The following is a 15,140-nucleotide window of genomic DNA, read 5'->3' as shown; positions in this document are numbered from 1 at the left end:
CAGAATCGAGGGACATTTTGCGAACCACTTTTAGCAACGTGTGTCAAGGGGCTGATCGAGACACAGGTGGGAAATAGCGTACTAGGTTGATGGTGCAATTTGGGTTGCCTGTTCCAGGGGTATCAGATCCATGACTGCTGCTGTACATACATACGCACTTCGCTTATCCCGCCGACAGTTCATCCGTCTCCTTTCTACTAGAAATGTTCAAGTACTTGCGGCTGTTTGCTAATTTAAATACGATTGTTTTAATTCATATTATCAGGATACTTATACCTATCAATTTTAATCTGAAGTTCGTTATTTGAACTGATGATTTGCATGCCGTTCTGGTCCTATGAGAACTTCACCACGTATTTACACACACAGTTCGGTGCCCGTGACTAACTGCAATAAATTAAGCACTCATCTGACATGTCATCCTCGAATACACTATGATCAAAACATTAGCAAAGTTTCGGCAATTTAATTTCGCTTTTGTAATGTTTCTATGACGGTTAGCGCCCTTCTTTAGTAGTGTAATAATTGTTTCCGAACTATGACGGGTAACTCTTAAACGAAAGAATAGGATCGGATATTTACAAATTTAAAAAAGTAGTGATCAGTTAAGAAGTCGATGATCATTTTAAAATTTTGTTTCACATATTCTCTGTATACACTAATAGGATCACCTTGAGAAAAAAACTTGACAAATTTTTTGTGCTGCGCTTATCAACACGATTGTGTGACTGTGTTCCAGTTGGTGAGGGAAGTATACTTGATGCGTACTTGCTTTTGCTAAAGACATATTATTAATAACTATCTAACATATCTGTGTAAATAATTATATATTATAAATATTGTACAATGGCACGGACAAGTGTGGTACAAGGGTATACTAATACCAAATGAAAGGGAACCTATCTCTTGAAGACGTTGTGTGGTATATAAATGAAGTCATGTATGCATCGATGGTATGGGTTGAGCACAAGTTTTCAATCGCCAAGAGTCATTGCTTAAGCGTAAAAGTGTGCAAACAGCACCGTCAATATGTATTATTCATCAATTACCATCTCTACGTCATATTGGATAGTTATTAAAATTAGAATAATTGGACACTATTGCAATAATGTAAGATCTCCCACTTCATCAAGTAGAATATACTGATATGTATACAAAGTATATGGTATCTATCGAGAATTTTGACTCCTTTCCGATGGTCATAGATTTTATACTTGAACATATTTTATTTGTTTCGTATTTATCCTCTTACCTTAGATATGACCACCTTGGGTTGTCATAATGTGGAAGATCTGATGCGACAAAGCTGCAAAATTAAGCCTACCAGTTCAGCAATAATGGAAAGTTTGGATAGCCTTCTATCCAATGATCGTGATAACCAGAAACCTAGTGGAGGAAGTACACCATGGCATGATTCGACGATTCATAAAAAATCTTCAGTGCAACCATTAAATGAATCGCACAGCTTTTTACTAATTGATGGAAGAGAGCATCTCAAAGTTTCAAGCACTGAACAATTTATTGAGAATTTAAAATGTGGCGGTAAAAATGTAAAGTTAAAAGTTGTATCCATATTTGGCAACACAGGGGATGGAAAGAGCCACACGTTGAACCAAGTATTTTTTGGTGGTCAAGAAGTATTTCGAACTTCAAATGAGCAAAGCTCTTGTACACTCGGGGTCTGGGCAGCATTTGATCCCACATTAAAAGTAATTTGCTTGGATACCGAAGGACTGCTAGGTAGACTTATCAGTAAATCTCATTAATGATTCAGGAAGAGCTTATAATTATTCTGATTCCATTATACAGCACAGGGGAAGTTTTGAAGCACTTAATGCACATTACTTCACTTAATCTCCGATCAATAATATAATATATTGATGTATTTCCGTTGTAGAAGATGATGGCCTAATACTTGTCTTGTTTTTAGTACAACATTATAGAATAATTTGCTTTCACTACATTTTCAGGAATAACAGCTCATGAAAATCAACGAATGAGACTTTTGCTCAAAGTTCTCGCGGTGTCTGACATTGTAGTTTATAGAACTCGCTCTGAGAGACTTAACCGAGACTTATTTACATTTATTGGAGCTGCATCACGAGCTTACAGTCACCATTTTCAAAATGCACTACAAGCTGTTGGGCAAAGAGAAGGTATGAACGGCTCTTTGAGTGCACTTGGGCCAAGTATCATAGTGTTTCATGAGACTCGGCATACCAGAACATTGTCCAGTAGTAAGTAAAACCATTAATCATAAAGCAAGAAGTAAACCAATTTGCAAACATAACTTCTTAAATATTACAGATGCAACAGAAAGTGCAGAGGATATTTTAAGAGCACGTTTTGATCAGATGCGGTTGGAAATTGAAGCGTTTAGCTCAATAAAGTATGTTGGTGTCGAAACGCCAAATCCGCCAACAGATTATCAACCCTTGAGGAGGGCCATTAAAAATGAGCTGGATAATACGACTGTTCGTTCTGCTAGGAGGCCTCACCTGGTCTATGGCACTCTTAAAATACTCAATGATAAATTTTCTGGTGAAATTGAAAACTTGTCAAACATCCTATTTCCTGACCAGTACTTTACTTGCACTGTCAAGTGCTTGAGCTGTGATTGTAGATGCATCAACAGTATGGGACACCTGCGTGAAGGCAAACCCCATGCTAGTGATTCCAGGTTGAAATACTTCCGTTATTACTGATCATATCAAATTCATAATGAACAATCTCAATTTAGATAGGTTCCTATAGAAGTACTAGCTAATATTTTTGAATGCTGGACTCTTCAAAATGGAACAAAAAACAACAATGAATACTGATTAATTTTGACCTGATTGCAAATGAATTCTGAATATGCAAAATAATTAACAATATAATGTATTGCAGATGTCGTTACCAGCATCAGTATGAAAACTTGGTCTACATTTGTAAAAAGTGTCATGGCAACGGAAGTGAAGTCGTTGTCACTAGTCGTACGCTAACCCAGAGTGATGCAAGCTGGTATGGATTCGCCAAGTATGCGTGGTCTGGATACGTGATAGAATGTCCACACTGTGGTGAGATATATAGAAGTCGACAGTTTTGGTACGGAAATAAAAATCCTGAGGATGCAGCTGTTAGAACAGAAATAACACATGTTTGGACTACGGTATGTCATTTGGAAAAGTTGTTCTTAATCACTGATATTCGTTAAGAAACATATCTTACCCTTCGTCCATTTCATTTCAGGCTAATGCTTCACTGGCATCTCAGAATACTGCTCAAAGAGTTATTGACGGTGTTTCGTATATAACTGAAGCTGTAACCAATGCATCAATTCAACCGACAAAACTATTGACATCCTGGGTTGCCGATCAAGTTGCTCCTACATACTGGCGGGCCAACAACGAAATTAAACACTGTCATAAGTGCAAAGCTCCATTTGGCCCAACAGATACAAAGCACCATTGCCGAGCTTGTGGTGAAGGGTTTTGTGCCACCTGCTCATCAAAAACAAAACCAGTGCCACTAAGAAATTGGTACACACCAGTTAGAGTTTGTGATATATGTTTTGACAAGGACGATAATTCTAATGAAGATTTGAGTGAAAGTTCCGAAGATGTTAGCGCAAGGAAAGTTACCGAACATGTCGTTTCGACATTGAACGTGGTTGGAACTGTCTTGAGTTACTCAAAGTGTAAGTACTTTATCCTTCATCCGTTCATTCTGATTTCTCAGTAACATATTTTGTTACCTGCCATTGGGTATTTATTTGATTATGGATAGACGTGTCTATCATACGAGGCATCTAGCGTTGGATTTAGATACAGCCCGGAAAAATCAGGGAAATTCCAGAAAATTCGGGCAGTTCTAGAATTTTCTCGATTTCCTCTTGATTAAATTTCATTGTTCAAGACACCTGCTGAATTGAATGAATGGCTAGGGGTGACTTTCTTTCACGTAAATACATAAATCATCATCTATTTTCTTCCAGTAGGAATGACGAATCTTCATTAAAATGTTAAGTAACCGTGATTAGGTAAACTTGAATGAAATTCGTAAAGTCGCTACTATTTTGACTTAGATCGAAGATATTATGCGTATAATTCAATGAATTTGCATACGAGAAAAGTGAGTATATTCGGTAAAGGTAGTTGAAATGTACCCTGGAAGAAAGCAATATTAGTGCTGAGAAAACTAGGAAATATCAGAGAATGAAATATGCCATTGACGTTAGACAACCTATCATACAGAAAAATTTCATCCGATGTTAGTGATATCGAAAGAATATGATTACTCGACTTCAAATGCAGTATCCTGAATGTTACGAATACAATGTTGCATTTATAAAGTTTATAATGACAACCAATGAACATCTTGTGTGACAACAAAATATTCTCGTTTATTCAGCACTGATCAAGGATACAGTGAGGCCAAGCTACTGGGTACCTGACTCGGAAGTAACAAACTGCTGTGTCTGTGCGGTAAATTTTTCAGACACAGTGCCTTTACATCACTGCAGGGATTGTGGCCGCGGGGTTTGTCAAGATTGTTCTACTCATCGAAAGCCAGTTACTCGACGTGGTTGGGATAAATCTGTTCGTGTGTGTGATCTGTGCATCAAGATCGATTGAAAAATGACTGTTATTTTAATAACTTGATGGCGAGCTATTAAGAGTTATATAAATGTAAATAATTGTTATCCTGATGTCGAGTAAAGACCATCAAAGAAATTAGATGGTCTGAATTTCTAAAAATAACCATTGATAAGTGACAGTTATTGAGACATTGCAAATGTTTTTTTTATTTGCAATGAAAAGATTCAAATTTCTCCCCAAAGCATCCTGCGTTACATTTCTTTAAAATTATTAGCAATTGTTATTGCTATTGCCTATATTAACGTCTTCTTTTAACACTGGGGGGAAAGAAAAACTGCAGCAAATCTAGCCCAGGTGCAGCCAGACTGAGTTCAAAATTCACCTTGTCGATTCAGCATCTGAACAACCTGCCATGTCGTATACATTTTGCAGGCTGTTGCTCAGGTCTTCCTTGATTCGCTAGTGATTTGAACCCGAGTCCTTTGTTCCATAACACTGCACGCTAGCTGAAGGTTATTGTAGTCTGTATCGAACAGTAATGTTATGTGAAAGGATGCTTACATGAGGAAGAATTTAGAAAAATACCACAGCAGTGAATATATTTTCATGTTCTTATACACATTTTTAAAAATAACCTGTAACTTTAACAATCGTCATATTGTTCCAATTCCGTTTTAGTGTGAAAGTCATTGCAATATCGTTAATTTTGACATAAGACTGTGACAGTACCTATTCCAATATTATTATTCTATCGTATTTGTGTATTCTGATTTTATTTTCCTTTTTCAAGCATGATTCCTGGAAACGAAATAAATTTTGTATGATGAATATAACAGGCTGATTGGCATCAACCTATTGAGTTTTTAATATAAGTATGTGTACTCTTTGAATATCATTATAAATTAAGGTAGAATAGGTGGCAGACTAATGACATAATTGATGGCCTGTGGCATTACCTATATCAAAGGAATTTGTTAATTACCTTGAACTAGGTCATTAAGGGATTTAAAATGAATTCAATAGAGATCTTTCAAAATAGCCCTGAATACAAGATAAAATGAGACACCCTAATACATGTGGAATACACTATAATTATTCAAATATTCGACAGTCTGACTATGGGAACTATTGAATTACAACATTGCATTTCATTGAACTATGAAGTGAAGAAAGGGGATTAAAAAAAAGTCAACATTGATCGTTCTTCTGTCCGCTAATTGTCTACATCTCTAATCGGCCCGACGACCAAGGGTGCGTTACGTGTGCTCCGATAAGACCAACATGCTCCAGCATATAATTCCCTGGATCTAGCGACAGATGGAAACGGAGTCATTGCCACGTGATCGAAGCACAAAACAACCAAAACAGAACAGATAGCAACAGATAGCGCGTGCGCACGTAGTTCTGACGAAATACGTACTCGTTGAATGTAAATATTCAATGTTAGAATAACAAATGTATAATACGGTTGAGTGTCATCATACGTTGAAATTGTAAGCGAATATTGCTGGTTTATTGAAGCTCAAATCTCTGTCACGTATACCGCGTTCGTGCATACAAGTCAAACTCGATCCATAAAGGAAAGTTAGGTTATGACGTCACCGCAGCCATATTTTGTCGTCACAACATGGTGCCGTGATCAGCTGGGTGTTGTGTAGTGTGCTGCGATGCCCGTCTTTAGAAAAGTTGTTAAGGACACCGTTTATCTTCTCGAATATGTAAGTGACCCAGTAGTTGTAATTATATTTGAAGATATTTACGTCTAATTCGTCTTCTTATGAAATAAATAAACGTACCAGGTCTGAGCAAATAAATTCCAAAGACGCAAAATATTAGTTCATGCGTGCCATTTGAGATTCTGCAGAGAAACTGTTCCGAAACACAAATTGAATGCTATTTCGATCTTTGTTTCGCAAATACATATTAAGCCGTATGGCTTGAAATGCATCCTAGTACGTCTTACTATTTCGCCACACTGTAGCATTTTGCGGATAACGCTACTGGAAACATAGTATGAAATATGGATTTCCGAAAATTAAATTTCTTTTATGATTGAGTGTGCAAATTTTTATTACTAGATCCAATAGTTGAGAAGAAATTTGATTTATTTTCGAATTTTACACCATTTTGATGCCATTTGCAAGTGATGCCGTGGCCATTTTCATGCATGCTTGAGTTTCGTAATCAATCTACAACTCCATATTTGAATTCAACAAGTAATTGCATTCAGTAGCCTGAAACTTCCCCGTCACGAGTCCTGGCTTGCTGATAACACGAAACTGAATTTAAATATAAATACACTGCAAGGATTTTCCATCCTATTTGATTGGTTAATACGTACATATTACCGACGTAACTTGCGCAAAACATTTTCAAGCTATTCGTGAAACAGTGATCACGATATAAATACACATGGTAATGATCGTATCGCGTGTATGCATACACACGTCGATTCATGACTATTCATATAAACAAGGAGATATGGTTTGGTTGAGGCTATGCTTTTAGTAGACAACCCGGCTCCAACTATAAAAACTCTCGGCGCATTATTTTTCCTATTGACATGTTGCAAAAAGTGAAGAGCTGTTCCGCACAACACAGGTATAACGAAGGCTGGAACTATCTGACGCCATTTTTCAATGCATTTAAGTTTCACCGACGCAGTTACCACACAGATTTGAAGAGGTACGGGAGTGGGTTCTTCATTAATGATCAATTTGTATCCAAGCCAAAGTGAACCAATTTTAATAATTGCTAGTTAAGCGAGGAGTGCATAGCTTTTTTTAACCGTTCTCGTACAAGCTGACGCCATTTTGTCGCTCATTAGTGAATAAACAAATGACGATGCAGGTACTCTGGATTCGAGACCGAGGTTAGGCGCGTTAATTTAAGCCCGGATATTTCATAGGCGAGAACAGATTTTTTCAACGATGCTTTTTCACTCTGCGTTTTATTCCTGCGTCCCATCGAGACTGGAGCAAGTGGCACGTGATACCCCCCATTTGTGATTACAGCCATTTAGACGAAGGCATTATTTGAATTTGGAAGTAATCTTTTTTTCCCCGACGAATAGCGTTTCACTTTCCGAAATAGTTCAGTTTGCTACATGCAAACTTTGTGCTTCGGATCTTAAATAATCATGCTTGGACATCCAAGCAGTGTAAATTTTCGGATATGCTGTTGAATTTACTTGCGTGTAATGTGAGTATTAAAGTTGAAATATCAACATCGCAACATACATATGTAACGCCGAGACATGGTTACAATATCACAAGATATTTTGCAAAACAAATTCCCAAATTATAAAGCAATAGATTCTTTGTACTGCGATTTCTCAAGAGTTCCACAAAATTTCATTATTTGAACAGATTATCCAAGGCACTTTTCAATGATGAATTTGTATTGTTAACCTTACTTGAAATTAATTTGAAGAAATACAAGTCATATTCAATGACGATTTTTTCATTGCAGTGACCGAAATTACGGAGGTATAATGGCTCCAGATAAACCAGATGCTGGCGATGTCGAAGGCACGGTTGGCCTACCGATTACTCGAGTATTTAGTTGCGGAGATGCAGCTTACGTTTTGAAAGAGGGAGACAACGCTAGCGTATTTAGTGAATCAAATTTGGTTGATGGGATCCATGAGGAAGTCGGCATAATTGATAAATCTGTAGAAAAGACCAATCATTCGGACGATGATTTGACCTCTCTCAGCTGGCTGCATCAACAGAATTTATTAAAAGGCTTAGAAATTTCTAGACCTGCAAAAGACTTGCAAACGACAATAAATTTGAACAATAATGTTTGCGATGACACTGCTGACTTATCAGAAAACACAAATTCCATTTCAAGTTTAGATGATGGCTACTCTCCAGGTAAACGCTTATTAGTTGTTGGAAGAATCACAGAACTATAAGATATACTACACATTAGAATTGCAAAAATTGCTTCGAAAACCAAAGAGAGTGTACAATGTCCGATACGGAGATTTTTTAATTCATAGTCTCATACTTGAGAGAAAAATATACAGTATAGCCTGAACCTTAAGTTCACCTTTTATTTAACAGTCTTATATATCAGCATCGGGCAAAGTTAATGTGGCTAGCACTTCATTCTCCAGGTTTTTGGGGAAAACATTCTTATTATCATTTGGCATAATGGAAAAGATGATTATCAAAAATTGTTTCTATTTTTACAGCTGTCGAGGGTAACACAAAAATACATAATACAAATTTAATGCTGATTCAGGGGCAAAATTGCCAAAATACAAGCAAAAGTTACCAGAAATCAGTGCAGATTTATCAGGAGTCGGTAAAAAACCACTACAATTCGGTACAAAATAATCAGGCAAAGATATCTTTGAGTAACAACAATTTGCCAGTGTCGAATCGTAACAAACATCCAACTCACATACCTTACGATCCTCATTTGCACAGGAACAGTAAACCGCCATATTCTTTTTCCTGTTTAATATTCATGGCGATTGAAGACAGTCCTGTCAAAGCACTACCTGTCAAAGAAGTTTATGCATGGATCTTGGATCACTTTCCATACTTCAGAAACGCACCTACAGGCTGGAAGAACTCTGTTAGGCACAATTTGAGCCTGAACAAATGTTTTCGCAAAGTAGAAAAAGCGCCGGTAAGTTTCAACAGAAAAAATTTGAATCAACTAAACGTCACAAGGATATGCTTCTTTTTCATTTCAATGTCAATAATGATTTCCACATTGTAGTCCTACTTGAAATATATAGATCAATATGTTTAGAGATAATTGATGCACGTTGAACGTTCTTCTTTATTTGTCACAGAAATGTGTGCTTTAAATTGATGCAGAATTTTTTCTTTAGTTTGTGTTCTTTGTATATTCACATAGAATTGTACACCATTTTTTTCTATGCTTGTTACGTAAATATTACCGATTCAAATCATTCAGCGTTTTTCATACATTTTCTGATTCCAGAACTTGGGAAAAGGATCGTTGTGGATGGTTGATGCACAGTATCGTCCAAATCTGATACAAGCATTATCCAGAGCGCCTTTTCCTCCATTAACTGCTCAGAACCTCTCTTCACCTGAAAAAATTCCTAGAAAAAATGCTAGTGCACGTCTGCCGGATCCAGTTTTATTCCCATACTTGTCAAAACGTCTTGCTTCTAGTAATATAGGGGATAGTCCGGAGGCTGAGATCGACAGCGATGTAGATGCTGCAGCAGCTGCTATGTTATCCTTCAAGCATGGACCGATTATCTTAAGTCATAACAAAGGTACGAAATTTGCTAGAATATTGGAGATAGTATAATTATTATTAACAGTATTTTGTAATAGGTGGTTTGTGAATTTTCAGACCGTAAAAGAAAATTGGTAGAAACAGATAAGCTAGTACCAATAATTACTAGGAGCTCGAGCGAAGACCACACTTATAGCTGTATTACATCAATCAAATTAGAAAGGTAAAGTAATATACGTACTATAATCTGGAGAAGTTAGGTTAAACTCTATAATGAGAGAATAACGAATCTATTTTAAATACCATGTAGCAGGAACATCAAACATTTGCGGCTCAGAGCCATCTCTTTTCACATCCAATAGACTTAATTTCTTCATTTCTTAATCAGTTTCCGAAGGTACGTAAGAACAAATCGAGGCGGATCTTGTGATATATCTTTTAGTCAAGGAACAATGATAGTTCAAATAAGGCATTCTAGTGAAGGTACAAACCACTTGGAGATATCAAAGCCAGATGCGTCACATGTGGCCACCCATGCGGTACACTGTTAAAACTTGGTATAATAAAATTTCCTTTACAGTAAGAGGTGCGGGGGCTCAGATGTGGCCGGCACAGATTTTGACGAGCAACGAAAAATAGCAGAGGGTGCTGATGCGCTTTTAAACTTGGCAGGAGTTAGTACACCTCTTATTCAAGGAAGATTGCAGACGCGCAGTGATCCACCTGGGTCGATGAAAATGCATGAAACTTCGAAAGTGAAAAGGCACTCTAATCCAAGTGAGTTTTCCAATAATTCTGAAAAGAAGCGTAGGCGCTGGCGAGAATGGGGCGACGGAACCCGATACCTCAAACAAGTTAGGGGTTAGTACTGAATACTGCAAAGAATATTGCAATACACTGCGCATGGTGACTAAGCATTGTCAATGCTTCGAGGCTGACAGCTTAATGACAATGAATGTCACTTATTCTGTAGCGGTCGTTGATCACAATAACTATCAGTTTCTTAGGGTTTAAACAAAATTCAACTGCTTTTTTCTCACATTCTTTTAAAGAGTGTTCCGTACTATTTCATTTCGTATTTATTATAGAATCGTTAATGATGCAATGGATGAGTGATTGTTCAGTGTGTCGCTATGGTGTCTAACATGTTTTTCAAATTGACATGTCTTGGTATTCGAAGAGAGATAGAGTATTCTTATCTACTACGTTTTCTTGCATACAAACAAGACCATTCACGTGGAACGTGCAACCCATAAATTTTCAAAGTCTGTCATTAACCATTGGCCAAATAATGTGGATAAGTTTTGGAGTGTTGAGTCAGTGCGATGCCAAACATTTATACTTGCTGGACTTAATTCAAAGTTATCACAAGCGAGTCTTCCTGGATCAGCCGCACTAGTCGTAAACGCCTACGTGGGTGTTCTGTACCAAATCGATCTACCACGGACACTTACCATTTGGAATTTTTACTTCCAATTAGTCTATTGTAAGGGTAATTGAAAAGCAATTTGAATATTTCAGATTTTTTTTTTTTTTTTCACCATTAAACTGATGTTAAGGTTATTACGTAGGTACTTGCTACCAAATCATTTTTAAAAATTTTTTTAGTGCAAACTGGTGGTTAAAAATCTGTGTTGTACTAAAATTCATTACAGTGAAACAAATGTCTCTGTGACATGAAGTGACAGAGAAGAAATATTACTGAATAATTTTCTGTATTCCATTTTTCTCCAAAATCAGTCGAAAATCGGAATATTTACATTGCTATTTGTTATTGATTTTTGGAAATGCTACGATAAATTGGTTGTTGAGTTAAAAAAAAATTTTATGCCTCACCAAAAGTAAGAATAGCTCTAGTTTAAATACTGACATTGAATGAATACACTGAAAATGTGCAATACAATCGTAAACTGAACATTTTGCAAATGAGGCGTGAGTCATATATCACACTAATGCTCGGTTGAAACCAAACGTTCTGCATTCGTGTTATATTATGTGTGTACTTCCTGAAACTTTATATACAAGACAGCTGTAGAGCTGATCAATTATTCCATTGATTGTCATTTGTTCTGTACAAGTAACCTTATTGAAATCTGATCACACATTGAATCAGTGTTCGAGATTCTCGAAAGACTTAAGCAATCTGGTACACCAAAAGATGATAGATATATGATTAATATGTTGATACAGAAAAAATTGATTTACTGGACATTTTATTGTTATTTATAATGGGAAGATTCCAAGAAAGTTAACGATTCTAACCGCAGTGAGGTAACCGAAGTGATATCTTACATGTAGTAATCTATCTGCCAGTGAATATAGTTCATACGTTAAACTCCCGGTATATGACTGACCTCTTTTTTTCAGTATGTCAAGTGTACAAGGGTATTTCGCATTTCCTCAACACTTGGTCAATTGTAGCATCCAAAGTAGATTTACCTCCGCTCTTGTGTAATCCGTAAAACTTTCCATTTTTATAAAGGATTTGTAATATAAATTGAAAAGAAGATGAACAAAGGATAATGGCGACCAAGTCCTGATTTGCGAATATTTTCCCTAAAAGCTGTTTCACTAATCAATGACTTTACTTGGTGGAACCTACAAATTATTACAAGTTTTCCGTGGAACAAATAGAATTTTAACTACGAGTTGTTAGTGAAATTGAATAATTTCAACTTATTTATGTGACTGGCTTCCGAACAGGTAATTAAAAATTTTTACTCTGCTAATACTAAAAAAAAGTTACAGTGGGTGAGGATCGGTAGTAGGTCGCTTTAGTATGAAATGCCTAATTCATAAGTACTAAATTACGTTTTACAGTTATAAATTATGAATAGAGGAAAAAAAAAGTACTACTGCACAAGTGGGTAAAAATTTCACATTTCTTTTGGTTATTCTAATCATTAATACATATCCAATATACACACAAGTTAGGACGGCTTCGACAAACCTTTTCTCGCGAATTAAGGAACAACGCCCGATTAATAATTTCGGAGTGGTCTTGCATATTTGGAGAAGCAGACAAACCTTCTTCTGTTGCATGTTAAATGAAGGAATTATATTGACACTCTGATAAAGAACGATAATATTAGTAGTTTGCTGAAATACTTAAATTTGATCATTTCATCCATGTATCAGAATAATTCTAGTTTATGTACAATACTTACAAGTTTAAACACCCGAGTAAAGTTGATTCTAATCCCCCCCTCTGCCCTGCCAATTTAGCAGGTCGAAAGTAAGGTTGGTTTTAGCAGTTTCTAACCAATGGTAGCGCCGCATCGAGTCGATTCGGAGTGTGTTGTTCAATGGTCATATGTTAGACGACAGCACTGTCAACCTTGATTCGAACCCCCTAAACTGAAAGTGGTCAAAATCGACTTCACTTGGGTGTGCAGAAGTAGATGAATATTTGGAGGGGGTATTAAATTGCTAACAGTGTTGAGATGACAAAGAGAAAATTTTTCCAGTATATGATACTGAATCCCCTTGTACGTATTCATTTGAGTTATACAGTTTCGATCCATTGATTGATGAATATGGCAGTGCTTTTCAAAGTAAACCTGTATGCTCGGATTTCGCAGCTCGCCTAATGCCAAAATCAACCCAATAGCACTAAACTTCAAGCAATAATAGAATAATGATTAAAATTAAATCTTAAGTACACATATTATTAAATAATAATTCAATCGTTAGCAAATACAAAACATTTTCGTATGTAAACTTGGAACAACAAAATTTTTAACATCATCGAAAACAAAACTCCATATTAAACTCCTAGAAAGTCTAATTAATTATAATAGAGAAATTCTATGATACATTTTTTTTCTGTAGATATGTATAGAGATACAATTGTTTATATTATTCGATAGACAAATTGGTAATATATTTAAAAATATATATATAGACCAGCCGATACAGATTTTTTCGTAACTTAAATCTCACCTGAAAACCAACTGCAAGACGATTTGAAATATGGTTTACACATAAAAACGTGCATGTTTCTAACTCTTGAGTTTTTTTTTTTTTTTTTTTTTTTTTTTTAAGTACAAATTAGTATGTAGTAATGGAAGCGCACAGCACCTTCAATCGGCTTTTTCGCGCACTCAGACGCTTAGCCCGACGTTTGGATGCATTTTTCACCCATTTCAACGCAAAATAACGCCATGGTATGAACGGACGATTTGTAGTACATAATCTACTATAAAAATCCGATTGAAAAAACGTCCTACTTTTTGGAATTTTGGGATTTTTTTTCATGGCTGAAACAGACCGCATAGCGTCGATCTAAAGCTCATTTTAATTCTCTATAACTCTTCTCTACAACTATCTTCATTAGTTTTCATTCTAGAAGTGAAAAACTAGTAATATAGAGAAAAAACGGTTTTCCCATCCTTATACAGTAAAAAAAAAAAAAAAAAAAAAAAAACACCGAGTTGAAAGAATGCACGTTTTCATCTATACATCATGTTCAAAATTGTGGGTACAGTTGGTTTTTGCGTTGGACTTATGTTACGAAATCGGTTTTATTTTCGCTGTCGGTTGGTTTAATAACATAGTCGAAATATATCATGCGGTATGTACGTTGCAAGTTATAATTCGACGAAAATTTGAATTTGCAACATGCATGCTACCATAGATTAGTAATCCAGAAAAATCCATAATTTTTCGCGATTTCTACTCTTCCCGCGGCTATACTGAGATGATTTTAAGCTGTGCTGTATATAAATAAACCATACGACGCATCTTAGGACTAATTCCTGACCTGCGCCAATTACAAAGTATTTTCATCTACTACGCTCATCGTCAGCAGAATAGGCAATAAGTAAATTCAAATGTGCCTCGACCGAAAAATACAGAAGCTTAATCGCACAATAGTTTAACTTGTTTGGTTTTATGAAACGATTGAGATTAGTTTAAAGGAGTTTTTCTGGTAAATACAAATAAATAAGTTCACTAGTAGTCAATTCGTATGTGTAACTTTGACGGATGTGTATTTCCGAACATGGTATTTTCTGTGAATTCTGCCATTTCTGCAGTTTAAAGAGGAGAAGATGATGGTGAGCCAGAATGTCGATGAACTATTTTGTCCAGTACCTGCACAAAAAGCTTTTTAGTGTAGAAATGAAATTTCGTGTTATTTGAGTTCTTTTTGGATTGCTGCATTCATAGAAAATTATATTAATGAACAGCTATTTTTTTTTCAACTGTCAAGAAATTGAAGCTAAACTCTGCTTTTTCCGGTATTACAACCGTGATTAAACAGTATAAAAGTATTCGACTTCTATGATTAACGAACTTGTTACTTGTGTGAGTGATTTCAAACGGCAA

At 36.0% G+C, this 15,140-nt stretch overlaps 2 protein-coding genes and 2 long non-coding RNA genes across 11 annotated transcripts; 2 read left to right on the top strand and 2 right to left on the bottom strand.

Annotated features, from left to right (window-relative positions):
- The first annotated feature begins 80 nt into the window (after positions 1-80).
- LOC124184563 (zinc finger FYVE domain-containing protein 1-like) lies at positions 81-4,715 on the top strand. 6 transcript variants are annotated; one of them, XM_046574408.1, is made up of 7 exons: positions 81-211; positions 1,258-1,740; positions 1,971-2,237; positions 2,308-2,680; positions 2,890-3,151; positions 3,232-3,679; positions 4,393-4,715. In XM_046574408.1, exons 2-7 carry the CDS (start codon positions 1,260-1,262, stop codon positions 4,614-4,616), a joined length of 2,055 nt encoding a protein of 684 aa, XP_046430364.1. In that variant the 5' UTR covers positions 81-211; positions 1,258-1,259; the 3' UTR covers positions 4,617-4,715. The 6 variants fall into 6 exon arrangements, with proteins under 6 accessions (XP_046430364.1, XP_046430365.1, XP_046430363.1 ...); XM_046574409.1 differs by lacking the exon at positions 81-211 and adding an exon at positions 218-747; XM_046574407.1 differs by lacking the exon at positions 81-211 and adding an exon at positions 218-953.
- On the bottom strand, positions 2,345-3,338 carry LOC124184570. Its single transcript, XR_006871216.1, has 2 exons — positions 3,211-3,338; positions 2,345-3,116 (listed from the first exon to the last, which is right to left on the bottom strand). It is a non-coding gene; the product is annotated as an uncharacterized LOC124184570 (long non-coding RNA).
- Positions 4,716-4,795: 80 nt separating the features above from the next.
- On the bottom strand, positions 4,796-7,569 carry LOC124184569. The gene is made up of 2 exons (XR_006871215.1): positions 6,377-7,569; positions 4,796-5,887 (listed from the first exon to the last, which is right to left on the bottom strand). It is a non-coding gene; the product is annotated as an uncharacterized LOC124184569 (long non-coding RNA).
- Positions 5,938-14,238, top strand: LOC124184565 (forkhead box protein N3-like). Of its 3 annotated transcripts, XM_046574420.1 has the most exons (7): positions 5,938-6,298; positions 7,182-7,265; positions 8,052-8,458; positions 8,782-9,224; positions 9,546-9,849; positions 9,930-10,035; positions 10,393-14,238. In XM_046574420.1, coding segments are annotated over exons 1-7 (1,632 nt in total). In that variant the 5' UTR covers positions 5,938-6,296; the 3' UTR covers positions 10,679-14,238. The 3 variants fall into 3 exon arrangements, with proteins under 3 accessions (XP_046430376.1, XP_046430377.1, XP_046430379.1); XM_046574421.1 differs by lacking the exon at positions 7,182-7,265 and having other exon boundaries at positions 5,943-6,298; XM_046574423.1 differs by lacking the exons at positions 5,938-6,298; positions 7,182-7,265 and adding an exon at positions 7,654-7,781.
- The last annotated feature ends 902 nt before the right edge of the window (positions 14,239-15,140 follow it).

Source organism: Neodiprion fabricii, chromosome 6, assembly GCF_021155785.1.
Source record: "Neodiprion fabricii isolate iyNeoFabr1 chromosome 6, iyNeoFabr1.1, whole genome shotgun sequence".
Classification (NCBI taxonomy): Eukaryota; Metazoa; Arthropoda; class Insecta; order Hymenoptera; family Diprionidae; genus Neodiprion; species Neodiprion fabricii.
Note: the sequence above shows the minus strand (reverse complement) of the source record. Positions and strands in the feature narration are given on the sequence as shown.